Source organism: Lycorma delicatula, chromosome 1, assembly GCF_047948215.1.
Source record: "Lycorma delicatula isolate Av1 chromosome 1, ASM4794821v1, whole genome shotgun sequence".
NCBI classification, from domain to species: Eukaryota; Metazoa; Arthropoda; class Insecta; order Hemiptera; family Fulgoridae; genus Lycorma; species Lycorma delicatula.
Genome location: NC_134455.1, coordinates 259,675,663 through 259,692,496, shown reverse-complemented (window position 1 = coordinate 259,692,496; position 16,834 = coordinate 259,675,663). Strand labels below are relative to the sequence as shown.

At 30.7% G+C, this 16,834-nt stretch overlaps 1 protein-coding gene across 2 annotated transcripts in view; it reads left to right on the top strand.

The window, feature by feature from the left end:
- The window catches only part of e (nonribosomal peptide synthetase ebony), a 105,690-nt gene extending 94,568 nt beyond the window's left edge, over positions 1–11,122 (top strand). For both annotated transcript variants that reach the window (XM_075376397.1, XM_075376402.1), the window contains exons 14-17: positions 73–198; positions 2,246–2,383; positions 6,385–6,568; positions 10,811–11,122. In XM_075376397.1, coding sequence (XP_075232512.1) covers positions 73–198; positions 2,246–2,383; positions 6,385–6,568; positions 10,811–10,963 — 601 coding nt within the window. In that variant the 3' untranslated portion in view covers positions 10,964–11,122. The remainder of the gene's footprint in view (positions 1–72; positions 199–2,245; positions 2,384–6,384; positions 6,569–10,810) is intronic.
- Positions 11,123–16,834: the final 5,712 nt, after the last annotated feature.

Below are 16,834 nucleotides of genomic sequence, written 5' to 3'. Positions count from 1 at the left end.
TTTTTTATCATTATTAAAATAAAATAATTTAACAAATTAATTTTTTTAAAGTATTAATTTTTCTCTCAACAGAATGATAACGGACAGTTTTTTTGAGAAGGCTGATTTGGAAAGATGGATAGAGCCTCCTATACGTCGTGAAGATTACCATGAGTTGCTTGACAAAATATGGGTTGCATTGCTAAGAACTAGACTGAGGTATGTTTTTAAACACCAATTTTTATTCATTTATATACTATAAATTAAAAAAAAATAATAAATAAATAAAGTAAAAATTAAAAAAAAATGATTAAATGCAACATAATCGTCTTTTCCAGTTCATTTGATACTATAAGAAAGAATTATGATGTAACCACAGTTTCTCACATTGTAATCTGTTTAAAAATAATTTCAGGTAGAAAAATAACAAGAAAAATATGATTAAAGGAAATCAGAATAATTAATCTACTTCTGAGCATAGTATTTTAATAGAATTCAGAATCCAAAATCAAAATTATTTTACAGCCAATAGACACCCATTTCAAGCTGTAATGATTTGAACTGTTGACTCTTATTAGGCATACAACATCAAGAGTATTAGTGTCTCATGTCAAATTGCTCCAGTTGATTAATAGTGGCATTTAACATGCGTACATCACATACTAGACATTCTGAAATGTAACCTTAGCATCACTACTCTAAGCAAATAATAATTTTCACATACATAGCAACTTAGATCTTATTATTTGTTAAACTGTTAAAAAATAATGTTTCTTATCAAATCAAAGAAACCTCTTTTTGATTGTATAGAAGGAAAACTGCCAATTTAAAATTCTTAACAATATTCTAAAAAAACTATGACAACTAATTTTATAGATGCTAATCAAAACATTAAACTTTACAAGAAATATAGAGAAGTATACACTCTTTGAAAGGAAAAGATTCATCTAGCTCTATCTTAATATAAATATAATTAAAAATTGACTGTATTTTTGTATACAATGACGTGTAACTTACACTTATAGGTGTCAGGTTTAATCCCCATCAACGACCTGGCTTTTTTTCACCAACCACTTCACCTTCTTTACGTTATATGCAAAAGTATATCCAAGGTCTAATAGAAATAAAAAGTAAATAAATGATTATTTAAGGTTAAAAATAGAATACTACCTCAGACAGAAAATAAGCTTCAACAACATTAATTTATTGCTTCATTAATTGTTTACTAATGTTTATACAATTACTGTTTCATTGATTAGATTTTTTACTATAATATAGTATTATATAGTTATTATTATTTATATAGTTATATAGTTATTTTTGAGTATAACTGAATTTTTACTAAAGAAGCTGCAATACCTTTATGGATCACAATACATATTTTGAATAAAAGTTTTCTACCTAACAAATATGAAAATTATAATTGTGATTCCCATTATATTTTCATAAATGTTAACATTTAAATACAAACTTTCATTATTCTACAATATCTTACACAAATATAATGATATACATATCATATATCTGTATATCATATTATGATATAATATATATAACTTAACAGTAAGGATAATTCACAATAAGAATAAATTAATTTTTTTGATAATTCTACATAGCAATCTTATTAGTTAAAATTAGATAAGCTAGATGGATAATGATTTTTAATAGCATTACTAACCAGAATTGAAACATAACGTTAAATTTGTTTAGTTAGAAACTAAAGATTTCAATATAAAAACATGAACAAATATTTTATAACGTCAAAGATCTTGCCTTTAAATAAAACTAATGAGATCTCTATACCAGTGACTTATTATATTTTTTAACTTGAAATGCCACAATCTTTTTTTTATCTTTTACTAGTCTCTATGAAACAAACACTCCCATGTTAAGTAGTTTCATAGCATGATACACAGTCCAATTATATTTTATTTTGTTTATTTCAAATTGTTAAACTACGTAAAAGTTGTATTACAACTAACGTAATGTTCTTTCAGTAGGTACCAATACAATATAGTTTCTGTAGCCTCAAATCAATAGAGAAACAACTGTTATACTGAATGCCCCAAGTTTGGATTCTGGCTGTGGCTAGGAATTTCATAGGATCAATATGATCTTGTTTTCATTTTATTAAACACACAACATGTATAATTAAAAAATCATTTATAATAAAAAATAATAAAACTCAAATTTGTTTTAATTCTGCAAATGATTTTTATTTCTCTTAAACTGTTAAGATATAGAATAATATGACTTTTTGTTTTAGTTTCGTAGTTAGAGCAAAAAATGGAAAACTAATTGGAGTTTCCCTAAATTTTGATGTCCATGATGAGCCTGAAGTAGAACTTACAAGCCAAATGCAGATTGTATTTGAGTTTCTTGAAACGATGGAGCAACCTGTAAGGTATATTCTTATTTTTATTTGATCTCAAAATTTTGTCTAAAAAATAGTATTACTAAACAATGAATGTTTTGGACATTTTAAGAAGCAAGACTTGACCAAACCAAGAAATTAGGTGTAAAGCTGTATTCTGAACATTTTATTTTTTAGAAGTAGATTGAAATCAGAAAAAATTAATTTGTATGGAAGAAGAAATCTGAAAGTTAAAGTTGAGTCAAGCAGGCAAGATCACTTATTCTGATCTTTCAAACAGTGAAAGAATGAAGGAAAAATAAGGTTTTATTTAAGGTGATGTACAGAATGGAAATCAACAAAAGTAAACTGCTGAAATTTAATAGCTGTAGTAGAGTTTTATCAGAACTAAACTCTGCTCCTATATTATTCATTAAAAATATGACAAATCTTGCTTATGTATAACTGAATTCAAACAGTAAAATATTATTTTAAAAATCTCTCATCTGTAATTCTTTAGAATTTACATTAAATCATTAGAATTATGACCAACTGTTAAAAAAAAAATCTTTTATATATAAAACAATTTAATACAACTCTTTTATTTATTATTTTAATCAGCATGCTTGTACACATGCTACACTCAGAAGAAAAATTTTACATTCATTGCAATCCAACAACCATTCCAACTAAGAGGGATATCTCTAAAGTAAAGACCACTGGGAAATTTCTCTCCTTTAGTTTAGCGAACCTGTGTCACTCAAGGCCATGCTAGTAACGTACACACTGCATTGTTGTCTGTAAATTGTCGCGTTGTAGTATCTTTGATTACGTGTGAGTTATTACGTTATAATATAAATAGAAAAATTGATGTTGCCGCCGACTGTGAAATACGTAGTCATACGTTTTTTAAACCATCAAAATAGCTGCTAATCATAGGAAGTTGGTTACTGTGTGTACTGTAATGAATGAAAGAAACTTCCGAAAGTGGTGTAAAAAGGATTAGAAATAACAGAATTACTGTGCATGATGAAGAACGTTCGGGGAGACCCAACGCGTCGATTATGAAATCAGAAAAGATGTCCCTCAACGATTTCCAACCAGGTCCTTCTTTTTCCTGATGTTTCAAGAGCTGTTATTGGTCGCATTGTTCATGACTATTTAGGCTTCAGGAAGGTTTGTGCGCGTTGAATCCCACACGTCTTAACAGAACGTCATAAAAAATCCGAATGGGATCTGCTTTGGAATTATTGATGTGCTACACAGAAAAAGGTGATGAGTTTCTTAATCAATTGTTACCGGCGATGAAACATGGATTTCGTACTACACGCCAGAGAGAAAACGGCAGTCAAGTGAATAGCGTCATCCTCAATCACCAACCAGACCATCAAAGGTCAAGCCTCAGCCATTTGGACGCAAACTGATGGCCACAATCTTTTGGGATCGGTTTCGCATACTGCTGACTGATTTCATGCCACATGGAACGACTATAAATGCAAAAGCCTACTGCAAAACTCTACGTAAGTTACGGCGCACCATTCAAAATTGGCGACGTGGACGGCATCGTCCCGCTGCACGATAATGCACGTCCACATGATGCGGGCTCGACACGTAATTTACTGAGAACATTTGGATGGGAAATTTACGATCACCGCCATATAGTCCGGATTTAGCTCCTTCTGATTATCATTAGTTTGGGAAATTGAAAGAATTTTTGAGTGGTAAGCAATTCGCGGGTAACGATAGCTTAAAAATGCTGTTAATCAGTGGCTAAATGAACTGGTGGCAGAAGAATACGACGAGGGTATATGGAAGCTTGTGAATCGCTACGATAAATGTCTTAATTCATGTGGTGATTATATAGAGAAGTAATATAAGGTATGCACTTTAAGAGAAATAAAAAATACTTATAAAGTTTTCAGAATAAACCCGTTTACTATGAAACGGTTTTTACTTTAGAGATAACCTCTCGTAATAGTTGTATTTAAGTTAAAATGTATTAATTTTAAACTTTCTCGTCTTTCTCACATTTTTTTAATCAGTAAAGTGTAAGAGAAGGAAAATTCAGTTAATAAATACAACTGAAAATCTAATGGAAAGAAAACAAACATTATGAAAAATAGAACTGACCACAGGACATTTTGTGCCCAAACAAAAAAATTTTAGCTTACCATCTAAAACCTCAAAATTTATTTTGCCTTATTTAGTCTACTTAACAATTACAAAAACACTTATTTTTATTATGCTTTCTTAATTTATTAAAATGTTCACTCTGATTTATAGATTGTATCTGCAAAGGTTTGCTTTTTAACTTTATTTATTTACTTCTTCATTATTTGAATAATTGATGCATAAACAAGAGGTCAGTACCTATGAAAATTCTTTCATAAATTGGAAATAAACGTAACCAATAATGAAATACTTATTATAAATTTAAAAAAAAAGAAAAAAATGAAATGTCCAACTTTTGTAGCAAATTTAACAGTTGGAAAAAGTAAAGAAAAGTATTAGCATGCAATATATTTTTCTACACTCATAAAAATTCAATTGTGTCAAAATTTTGTGAATTAAAATTTTTGAACATATTAAAAGCTACAGCTAAAATATTACTTTGATATTTTTCGAACACCAAACAAAAAGGTTAAAAAGTTATTTTGAAATGTTAAATGTACAAAATATATTACTTATGATTTTATTATTTTTAACATGATTATTTTTTACCCAAATAATTGTAGAGAAAATAAGAGTGGTAAAATATTCAGTGATAATTAACCAAAAACCTTTGGGCTTTTCGTGAAACTGATGAATTTTATGAAGAGTAATCTTCCTATCTTATAGATATACCGGGCAATAGGTTCACTAACCAGTGTATTCTTTATTAGAACCGGCCAGAACCTAAAAACGTCTATCCTGATGTGTAGACCTATTCATGTTTTACTTTAGTTATGAAGATAAATTTCATCATAAATTTTAATTGATTTTTTTATGTACTTTCCTGATTATGGCATTCCTCCTAAACCCAGGGGCCTATGGTAGGGTGAGGCATCTCACATGCATCAACCTAAAACTGGTCCTGTCAATCTGTCAGCAAGTTTATCCCTGCTAAGAAAGTAAAAAAATATTTGTCATACAGTGTTGTATAGTGTAATGGAAATAGTGTAATCAAAGTAAACTAAAGCAGTAGATTTAAAAAAAAAACACAATAGAATATTTAAAAATGCAAGTGATACGATTTTTAAATAGAATTTTTAATAATTTATTAATTAAATGTTAATTTAATTTATAATAAAGTATATTATAAAAGAAATAAAAGATTTCAAAATCAAGAAAAAATAATAGCCTATTACTCAATTCTTTCAATTTTGACTTTTTGATGTTGACACCAAATTAAAAAATATCAACTTATCAACCAACTTTATTTGATAAAGTGGTAATTTGGAATTTACTTTAAACTCAAAATCAAGAGTGGGTTTTTTATTATTATTATTATTATTATTATTATTATTATTATTATTATTATTATATATAGTGTGTTTTAATTTTTTTTTCCAATTTTATTTTCTTTATAAATATTTTTATATACAATATGGTGTGACCTATAATAAATAACATTCCTATAAAATAAATGTTTTCAAGAAATGCAAAAATAAGAAACCAGTGTCTTAAAAAAAAAGATAAGAAAGAAGTACTGTAAAACAACATTAAGGAGCTACTAATGAGAGAAGCTGTAATTTTTTCTTGTTCTTATGTGTATAAAGAACTACATTTTCTTTTATTTAAAAAAAAAATATGAAATCCCTGCAACGTTAAAGTTTACAACAGTTTGTACTACATTTAATTTACAATTAAGGTTTTAACATTAAGGTGTTTAATGTTTATAAATTCATCCTCTTATTTTGACTTCAAGTCAAAGTAACCCTTTTCTGGAACTATTACAACATGTTTAACACATGCTTTGAAATCTCAGAATTTTGATTTATCACAACATACTAATGATGAATTTATTTATTTATTCATTTATATTTGATGAAATACATTCTTTGATTTTGCAGGGAGCAATATTTACCAAAAAAAAAAGGCGAAGTTTTGCACAGTTTTATGATGGGTACTAATCAAAACTTAACTCCAGCAGAAAATGTCTCTGTAATGCAGTTTATGGAAGAAGAAGTAATCAGATTAGCTCTACATTCAGATTTTACGAGTATCTTCACAACTAATTCCAGTCCTCTGACACAAGTACGAATTTGATTTATATTTACTCATAAATCTAATTGTATAATAACTGAACTTCATGTTTTTAACAAAGTAAAAGATAATATAAAGCATTTTCAAACTCAATAAATTTTTAAATAAATCTGAATATCAAAATATTACTTTTCACAAAAATACATTTTTGTCACTAGTAGAAAACACTGCAAAACTTGGCAAATAATTTTAATCGCGTTGTCTGTAAACATCTCCCTCTGTCTCTTTTTCCTGTTCATCTAATGTACCCTTCCAGTTTTATCTGTAGATTACAAAGACTTTTTTTATAAAAGTGTAGGTTTTCTGTTGCAACTTATTGTGCTCAATCTTAGAAAACTGCACCTAGAATTGTGAATACCGGTCGAGGTGATCTGAATCTAGGTGGAGGAGGCGCCAACAGAGATCATTCGGGTACTAAATGGTGATTTATGTCGACGATCCATCTCGGAGGCCTGGAAAAGATCACGGTTGGTCTTAATCAAAATATCCAACATTGAGGAGTCTCCGTCTTTGTATAGGCCTATATGTCTGGTGAACAACATTACTAAGTTATTGGAGCAGATGATCAATGTAAGACTGAGATTGACCATGGCAGAAGTCTCCACAATTGATAGTTTGGCTTTCGACCTGGAAAGTTGATGCTGTCAATGCAGTAATGGAGATAGCTGATAAGGCGGTGACCGATACCTAGAGGACTAATATTACGATTGGTTATTATACCAGTTGTAATATTTCTCGATGTGCAGAACACATTCAACTCCCCCAGCTGGGAGTCTATCTTCCAGGTGCTGAGGGGAAGGGCTTTAATGGCTACCTGAGGAGGATAGTACAGGATTACCTCGACGATCGACGACTTGTATATAGGCAGAGGATAACGAGCTGTGATTCCGGTCTACGCGTAGGGTGCCCCCAGGCTCTGTCTTGGGACCTCCCCTGTGGAACGTGGTCTATGATGAGGTACATCGGCTGCGTTACCCAGGAGGGATGACTCTTATTGCCTACACTGATGATTTGGCCCTTCTGGTGGTGGAGAAGCCTGAGGAGAGGTGACAAACGCTACTACAGCTAAGATCTGAAGATGGATGACGGAAAAGAAGTTGTAGCCGTCCTGAGGAAAATCTGTGTTCGTCCCGCTGGCGGGTAGACGGGTGCTGGAGCCCATTGCAATCAACATTGAGGGAGAGGTGGTCCAGTCGCGGGAAACCACGAAGTACCTGAGAATGTGGTTGGATCACAAGCGATCGTTCACCCACTATGTGAAAGAGGTTAGTGAGCGGACGAATGGTGCAGCATCTGGCTAGGTTTCTCTCGAACATCGGCAGACCACGAGCCAAAGAAAGCCACTTCACGAAAAGAAGGCTGTATACACACGTGGTAAATGCAACTCTTCTCTATGGCGTTATGGCGTGGAAGAGGTCCATGGCCGTGGGGCGCAATAGGAGTTTCTAGAGGGGGTACAGCGTCCCATGGCCCTCAAGTTGGCATCAGCATATGCCTTGGTGTCGACAGAGGCGGTGTTGGTGGTCACGGAGCAGCTGCCTCTTCAGCAGCTGGCAGAGGCTCGAGTGTTGGGCCACCGGCGAGTGCTCAAGCGAGACATACATGCGGCCCTGTTCCGAGATTGGCAAGCTAGGTGGGATGCGTCCACCAAGGGCAGGTGGACGCGCAGTCTTATCGTGGATATAAAGCCGTGGGCTGATCGTTGGTTTGGTCAGCTTAACTACTGTCTCACGCAATTCCTGACCGGCCATGAGGTCTTCCGCGCCTACCTGTGTGGTAGGAGGAGGGCGGATGACCCCTACTGCCCTTACTGTGGCGACCCGGATACCCCAGAACACATGGTGTTCTGAGTTTGTAGTGAGTGTTGAAGGATTCGGAGAGCTCGTGAATGAGGGACAGCCATCTGCGGAGCTGCTGTTCGCACGTGCTTGCACGAGTGGGTGGTAGCGATGAGGCACGGGGACTCTCGCACTCCCGAGTGAAAAAGACTGAGTTCCAGCGGGGATGCCCCACTTAGAGGGTGTCCCTGTTAGAGGCATTGGCATAAAGACTGAGCCTCGGCTCCCGGGGTGAGGACCCAGGGATGGCATAGCTGGGCCTGTTGGATCCTACTCTGGGGGTTTGAGGCAGGCGCAAAGTGAGATCCGACTGGCAGGCCGAGATGTGGAGGACCATTAGAGTAAAGGACTCTCCCCTGAGCTCTACTGCAGGAACCAGCCCAGGAGAGAAGAAAAAGAGAAACAATAAAAAAACAGATTATTCACAAATACACACCAATAGAGTGTGGTGTATTAGAATGGCAGTGGTTAGATGTGTGAGGTCCAGTTAACAACAAATCTTAACTGGGGCAATCTACCAATATAATGAATTATAAATACGAGTATACTTATTATATTTAAAGAAATCAGCTGCCTTCAGCCCCCTAAATCAAGAAATCTGCATAAGATAACTAGATATTTCCAGCATATGAGACAAATCAATCAGTTAATCAGTGTAGTACAAAATAAAATAAGAATATTACTAATATTTTTAAATAATATAAGAAATAGTTTCATACAAAATTTGTAATATATTACAAAATTACATTACTAGACATTACATTAAATTTATTATAACATTAAGCATGACTTGATTTTTATGTAATATCTCTGTTCCTACTTTATGAAAAAGAAAAAAATATATGAAACTATTAACACTTTCATCATTTACAGAAACTTAAATCACCCAAAAAGATGTGTTTGCTTTGTAACTTCTTAAAAGTACAAATGTTTTTAATCATATTATTTTTACAATACTGAACTGTACAGTAAACAAGTAAATTTATTGCACATATTAGAACTCCCAACTGAATGATATGATGCCCAGATGACACCCAACCTGTTATGAATTGCTGTTAAATGTTCTCAAATGATTTATTATTCTTCTTGGAAAAAGTATGAAGATGAATAGTGTGGTTTTCTAAAAGGGTCAAAGACCGAATGCATATATATATATATAAAATATATATATATTGAGATCTTGTTGAGTTAACTTAAAAATCCAAACAGTTTTCTGACACTAAGAAAGCATTTGAAAAGTAGCTTAAAAAAAGTTACATACTTTTTATAAAAGAAGAACTCATTCACTTAATTTAAGCAATTAAAGAATATATATTAGTCATGTACAGAGATTGAAAATTATTAAACAAGAAGAAAATACACAAGGAAGTAAGATAAGATTGTTTGCAATTTTAATTATAATTTTTATATTTTTAAGTAATTAACAAAAGGATATCAGAGAAAATTGCCGATCACCGTGGTGAAGTGTAGTGTCTTATTCATATGAAGGTGCTGAATTTGAATCAGTCAGAGATGGCATTTTACTTTCCCATCTAGCGCTACAGCAGAGCTATAGCTACACAAGGAAACGTATCATAATTGGTCAATTTGGGCATATGCAGTTTTCACTGGATCTTGACATTTTGACAACTAAGGAACCCAAGAAAACCAAAAAACCAGATGGAGATTTTCCAGATGTGTGTGTGTGTGTGTGTGTGTGTGTGTGTGTGTGTGTGTGTGTATGTATGTATGTGTGTTTCTCACCTTATATCTCCAGAACTATTTGATTGATTTTGACCAAACTTGGTCAGATTACTTCTGTGTATGGGACATTAATGTCATTAAATTTTCAACTTAAAAGGTCAAGGGGGTGAGGCTGTAGAGCAAGTTTACCATCAGTATCTCGAGATTTCACCTATTTAAGATCTTATTTTTCTTAGATACATTTGTTAAAAAATTATATTTGCAAAAAAAAATTTTTTTTAAATCGCACCCTTCCCAAAAAAAAATGCACTAAACTAGTGACTAAGTGGGTATTTTGTGTCAATAGTACCCCCTGTCACCACAAGGAGTAGTAGTGTAGCACAGACATTTAGCTGTACTGTAAGCCATGGATCTGGAAAAAGCCGCATGATGGGAAACTCCTATAACTGTGTTGTCAGGTTTTTCATTTGCTAAAAAATAAAGGTGATCACTTCTAAGAAATTACTTTTTGAAAATGTAAACTATTTTAAAGTAATTATTTTAATAGTTGAAAAGTGGTAACAAAAAATGGTTAACTTCAAAATGCATAAGAAAATCTGCACAGTACATAAATGAACAATCTCTTTTTTCTTCTTTAGCAAAATGTACTGTAAATATGAAAAATGTATTAACTTACAAGTCTATAAAATTTAATGTCACTCATCTGTTTCAGCAACTAGGAACTGATATTTTTGGCTACAGAGTGCTGAGGGAATATAGAGTAAATCAATATACTGCAACGGATGGTTCAAAACCATTTGGACGTGCCCCAGATAGTCAAACAGTATCTGTATCATGGAAGCAAATAACTCACCAAAATAAATGAAGTCATAATGATTAATCATAATTTATTGTAGAATAATTAATTGTTTGAATGTAAAATACATTTACCTGATAACCAGTATTTTGTATATGTTGATCAAAGACAATAACTATTGAAACAATAGTGATTATATAAATAAAGTTATATGTACATAATATTAAACTTGCATTTTTATTTCACATTAATTTGCAATTAAGCTATTACTGTTTGGAATTTTTATTTTAAAAATCATTTTCAGCTTTTTGAAATAAAGACCATAAAAGATATATACTAATAGTCGTTTTAACTAAAAAGAATAATTAATTATATATCCAAATCAGTTATTTTCATTAATTATGCAAATGACAATCTTTTACAATATAAGAGCTTCTTTATAATTCAGGGTATATGGTTTTGGTTTACTATTCAGCTTTTTAGCCAATGTGGAAAATTGTTGTCATTTATTACTGTTATTTTATACATATATATATATATATATATATATATATATATATATATGACAATTTTTACTTTAGAAAACAGTGAATTCAGCATATTATTATTCTAACTGATGCCTAATTAATTTTGCTGATACTGGAAATTTACTTATTCCAGTTTTAACTACTAGCATATAACATGGCAAAAAATAATCAATTGATTCATATGGCTCAAGCTTTGTTTAAATAAAATGATTTATTTTGGCAACTATGTTTTTAATCTGTAATGAGTACACAAAGTTATGTGGGTATGAACTCCAGGTGCAATACATCAGTGTAAATCACATGATATAATACTTAGATAACATGACATAATACAACATAAGGCATAACAAACATATAGGATATTTCTCAACCTACAGAAAGAACATTAATTTGATTTGATTCCAAAATTATAAAAGGCGAAAGAGTAGATTTCATTTAAAGTGTTTATTTTAAAATTAGACTCCCATGTGTGAGTATTTCTGTTAGTGAAATATCTGTTTATTCTGAGTAGAATAGTAGTGTCTTAAGGATAAACATTAAAAAAAACTAATTTTCCTTCCTTCTTAAACAAACTAAAAGGTAATAGGATGGACATCCAAAAAATCACTGATGTTTGGTGTTAAGTTTTTAGAAATAAAGACAACTAATTATTTTTCAAAAAAAAAAAATTGTCTACTATTAAAAATATGAAAAAGTAATATGTAATAAACAACATATATTTAAAGGTTTTAAAGACTTGGTCACATATAAAAGTTTAATAATAAATGTAAACTTTCTTTCTAAAGGCACATTCCTACTCTAAAAAAAAAGAAAATTTATTTTCTACAAGTATATCAACGACCAAGCATTTTTGTATACATAATGACAAAGTGATTTCCCTCCAGTAGGAGTGAACAGTTTATTGTTCTGTTGAATAATTACATAACCAAACACTCTGAGGCTGGATGAAAATATACTTTTAGAAGCTGAGCTTTTTCTTATGAAGCATTTTAAATTCCAGAAGTAAAAATAGATTTCTTCCTAAGCACATTCTTGCTGGTCAATGCAAACTTCTCATTGCTGAGCACTGATCAGGGATTCTCTGATCCTGTACTGAGTTAGAAATCTGCAAACTATTCAAATAGTCATGGGTACTAAAAATGCTTACCAACAGTGAAAAATGCTGGGAGTAGTTCAGAAAAGATTTATAGAAGGATTTAGGACATAAGCAAGAATACATGTAAATTATGAAGTATATCTTTTTAAAAATAAAATATGATTTCACGATATGCAACACTTATTCACAATCATATATATTCAACAATATTGACTTCTTTACTGTGTAAGTACAATCTCTTTCTTTAAATTATCAAATAAATAACAAAAATAAATTTTTTCTTTAACTTAATCACTATCCCATGATATTCATTAACTTTGTTATAATACTTTAAAATCACTTCTATTGTTATTTCCTGTCAGAGCTTTCAAAATTTGTTCCAGGCTAAAAATTAGAAGTTTATTTAAACAAAGAAAAACTTTATTAAGAAATAGGCACCTTAATGTTTAAAGTCACCTATAAAGAAAACTTTAAAAAACATCACAAGTTTTCAAGTGTACAGAAAAAACTAAAACCCAAGAAAGAAACTTGTGAAAATATTTTTTCACAAAAACAAGAAAAAAATATGACATCAAGAAAAAGTCAACCAAAAACGCACAAGAACTTAAAACAGCTGACAAAGCTACACTTAAAGAGGTATCTTCATAAAAGTAAAGCCAATTAAAATAAAGGAAAAAAAATCACAAATCATTGGATTATAACATTATGGGCCAAGAGGGATTAACTGCAAACAGTGTGTTTTTACTTATCAATATTCAGTATTTAATCTGAAAGTATGTAAAAGAAAGTAATAATTTTTTATTATTAATAATAATAATAATAATAAATAATGATGATAATTATTGTTTACGCCATTGCGTAAAGCAGTTTTTAAGTTATTTCAACTGGTTTGGTATTTGACTTATTTTCATCTAAAATTTAACAGTATTTCGATCTAATGAATATTTTTATTATAAATAAGAAATTTTTTCGTACACTGAAATTAATGCATTCCGTTCAACATACATATAAATATGTGCTCAGTTGATTTTTATTTATGACTTTTGTATCGATTATTTATTAAAATTTAATTCTGTGTTATTTCATGTGTATAATGTTTAAAAAAAAGAACTAAACGTAAACATGTTACATTCACTCGGTTCCATTCGGAAGCACTCGGCGCCTGACGATTTAGCGGCTCTTCACCGTTCACACAGGTCCTTTCGGATGGACTCGGCTTCAGGAAAGGCCAGTGCCAATTAAGATTTACTATAATTTATTTTTCTAAGTTAATAACATTTGTTCATTGCTAATTTTTCAATATTACAGCATATCAGTAATGCAACAGTTTAAATTAACTAATTGAAAATAAGGTGTTTTATGTTCTCTTGTTTTCAGGCGTTGTTAAATTGTATATTGTCAAAATGTGTATTTAAAAAATGTATATTCATGTATTTTCTCATTTAATATCATTATTCATATGTTGATTCAGCTGATATTTATTAAGTATCATTAAGTTTTGTTAATTTCATAATTTCTTTTAATTTTTTTAAGGTTATGATTTAACATAAGTTCTTTTGTTTTCTTTCTAATTAAAGTCCAATTTCTGTTGGCAAATACGAGCGGTGTGTTCTTTTATTTTTGTTAACTTTACCCAACAATAATATACCCAAATTTGTTTGATCTTCTGTCAAATTTTAATTTTTAGATGGTATTCTAATAAGGGTTATCAATGAGAATGCCTGCATTGGTAAGCACAGTTGAAATTTTTCTAAATAATTTTGAAAAGAACTATAGGAAACCTTTTAAGGAACTGTAGGAAAGAGCCATTATAAAAATTACAATTCACAATGGGAACTTAAGGAAATGGAACAATGAATTTTTTGGATCTAAATATTATGTAGAGAAAAGTGATAATATTATTGTTTAACCGGTATTGAAACCGGTTAAACATTATTTTTTCTTTTTAAAAAAAAGATTACAACTGTATATGAAATTTGCTATAATCTTATCCAGCAATCATGTTGATCAACAGTGATATCAGTTCAAATTTAAACATTTTAACAACACACCAAACCAAATTGTACAATAAAACAGTTTTTTTTAAAATAACATTTGAAAACTTTTTAAGTTGTCTTAGCAACCAACCATTCTTAGCAAAGACACAGTGAAAATGTTTTAAAATTGGTTATTTTTATAAAAGAATTTTTGTGCAATTTAATTCAAAGTGTTGTTACAAAATTTTTAGTTTCAAATGATTTATTAAAATTTTGGAAATCCATTGTCTAATAAAGTCAACTCTTATTACATGATAAACAAGCTACATAGTGTAGTTCAATCGCTGCAATTTATATTGTATCCAGTTATTTTTACACGGATTTGAATACTAGATTGTGGATACCGGTGTTCTTTGGTGGTTGGGTTTCAATTAACCACACATCTCAGAAATGGTCGAACTGAGAATTTACAAGACTACACTTCATTTACACTCATACATATCATCCTCATTCATCCTCTGAAGAATTATCTAAACGGTTGTTACCGGAGGCTAAACGGGAAAAAGAAAGGAATTTATATTGTATACTACTGAGTTGCTGGATATCAGTAGAATTTTGTTGATTTGCTAAATGACTTTACTGTATTTTGAAAGCAATATAATAACCCTCCTAAAAAACATATAAAAATTAATTTAAAAAATAAATGTAACTATTTACCTATCCCAGTTGTTTAGTTGTTGGCTGACAAAGATGTGTGCATTAGATAATGTAATATGTGTAAGAAAGCAACATATCTGCATTTTATTGGACAATTAGATGTTCAGTTTTCTATATATGTTAACATTGTTTTTATCTATTTTTACATGATGGAATCAAAAAATGTAACATATTTTGAGACTGGATATATGGAATGCATGACATTGCCATTTCCTTTGTATTGGCTATATGACAATATAAACATAGCAATATATGTATACTTTGTCTGATGTATATGTTTTCAGAATGCCCTAAAAATATTTCACCTGAGATTTACAAATGGATGAACCTATTGTAATAGTTGTAATATTACTTATTGCTGATGGAGTGATTCAATTATTTTATGACTTATATAAAGACTAAGTCATGAACTCAGTTGTGTTCAGGTGATTATTGTTTCGTAGTGATTTATGAAGGACAATAATAATTCTTGAAAAGGTATGATCAAAAGATGGTTATATCAAGGAATACAAGTATGTATTCCTGTATGTTGACAGGATGTTAAGTGGATTATTTTGAATAGTGTCTATCTTAATATTTTTATTAATCTTTTTAAACATATGAAGCCTTTGTTTCAGATTCAAAATTTTTGGAAGCCAAAAACCTTTCTATTTTTAATACAGACCCATCTGCAAAAGTTACCCTACAGTGAGAAAGCTTTTACTGATAACACTTGTTTACTATTTTAGGTAGAGAAAATTAAAAACAAATATCATACCATAAATTTCATACAAACTTTATTATTTCCATATAATATACTGTGAATAAGAAAAAAAATCCCTGATATGCATTTTAATTAGAAAATAACTATGATTATCTTCTTACGATTAAGTCATCTAATAATAACTGCATGTAAGCAAAGATGTTATTTAAAGATCAATGAAATGAAATTTTTTTTAAATATTATTCAGAAAAGAAAATACCTAATTAAACAAATTGAAAATTCAAACTTCAGGAATTGTGTAGTATTTGCCATAAATCTGAGGACTGGAAATATTTTTAGAACAGCATTTTTTAATGTTATGTTTAATAGTGAGCATGGTAGCGCTATGATATTGCACTCATCCATTGTAACAGTAATATTTTAAAACTTTTCTACTAACTGTTTGGCCTGTACTTTCCATAATATTACTAATGTTCACAATGGAATTGTAATTTACCTTAAAAAAAATGAAATTAAGTTACTCAAAGATAAGTTAATTACTGCAGCTGATGAATTTCAGAAGTTTAACATTACAATTATCAGTCTATCACACACCTCAAACAAATAGTAATTTTAATAACCTATTAGATATTCAGCATGTTCATTACATCTAAGGCTGTATCCTTCAATGTACCCTGTATTCATGACTGGACCCAGTGCTAATGCAATAAGACAGTCATTAATAATTAGCCCAGCAGCCCTTCAGAAGCTCAGGGTAGTCCTTGTTGATAGGTTGAAGGAAGAAACTATCCTGGCTGATGGTCTCATAGAAACTACCTTGAAGATATGTTATGAAATCGAGGACAAAAGGCCTGGTCATCAGACCAAAAAGCAGGTGTACTGGTGGTCTTCCAGTATTGCCAAATCATGAAGGAGATGCCA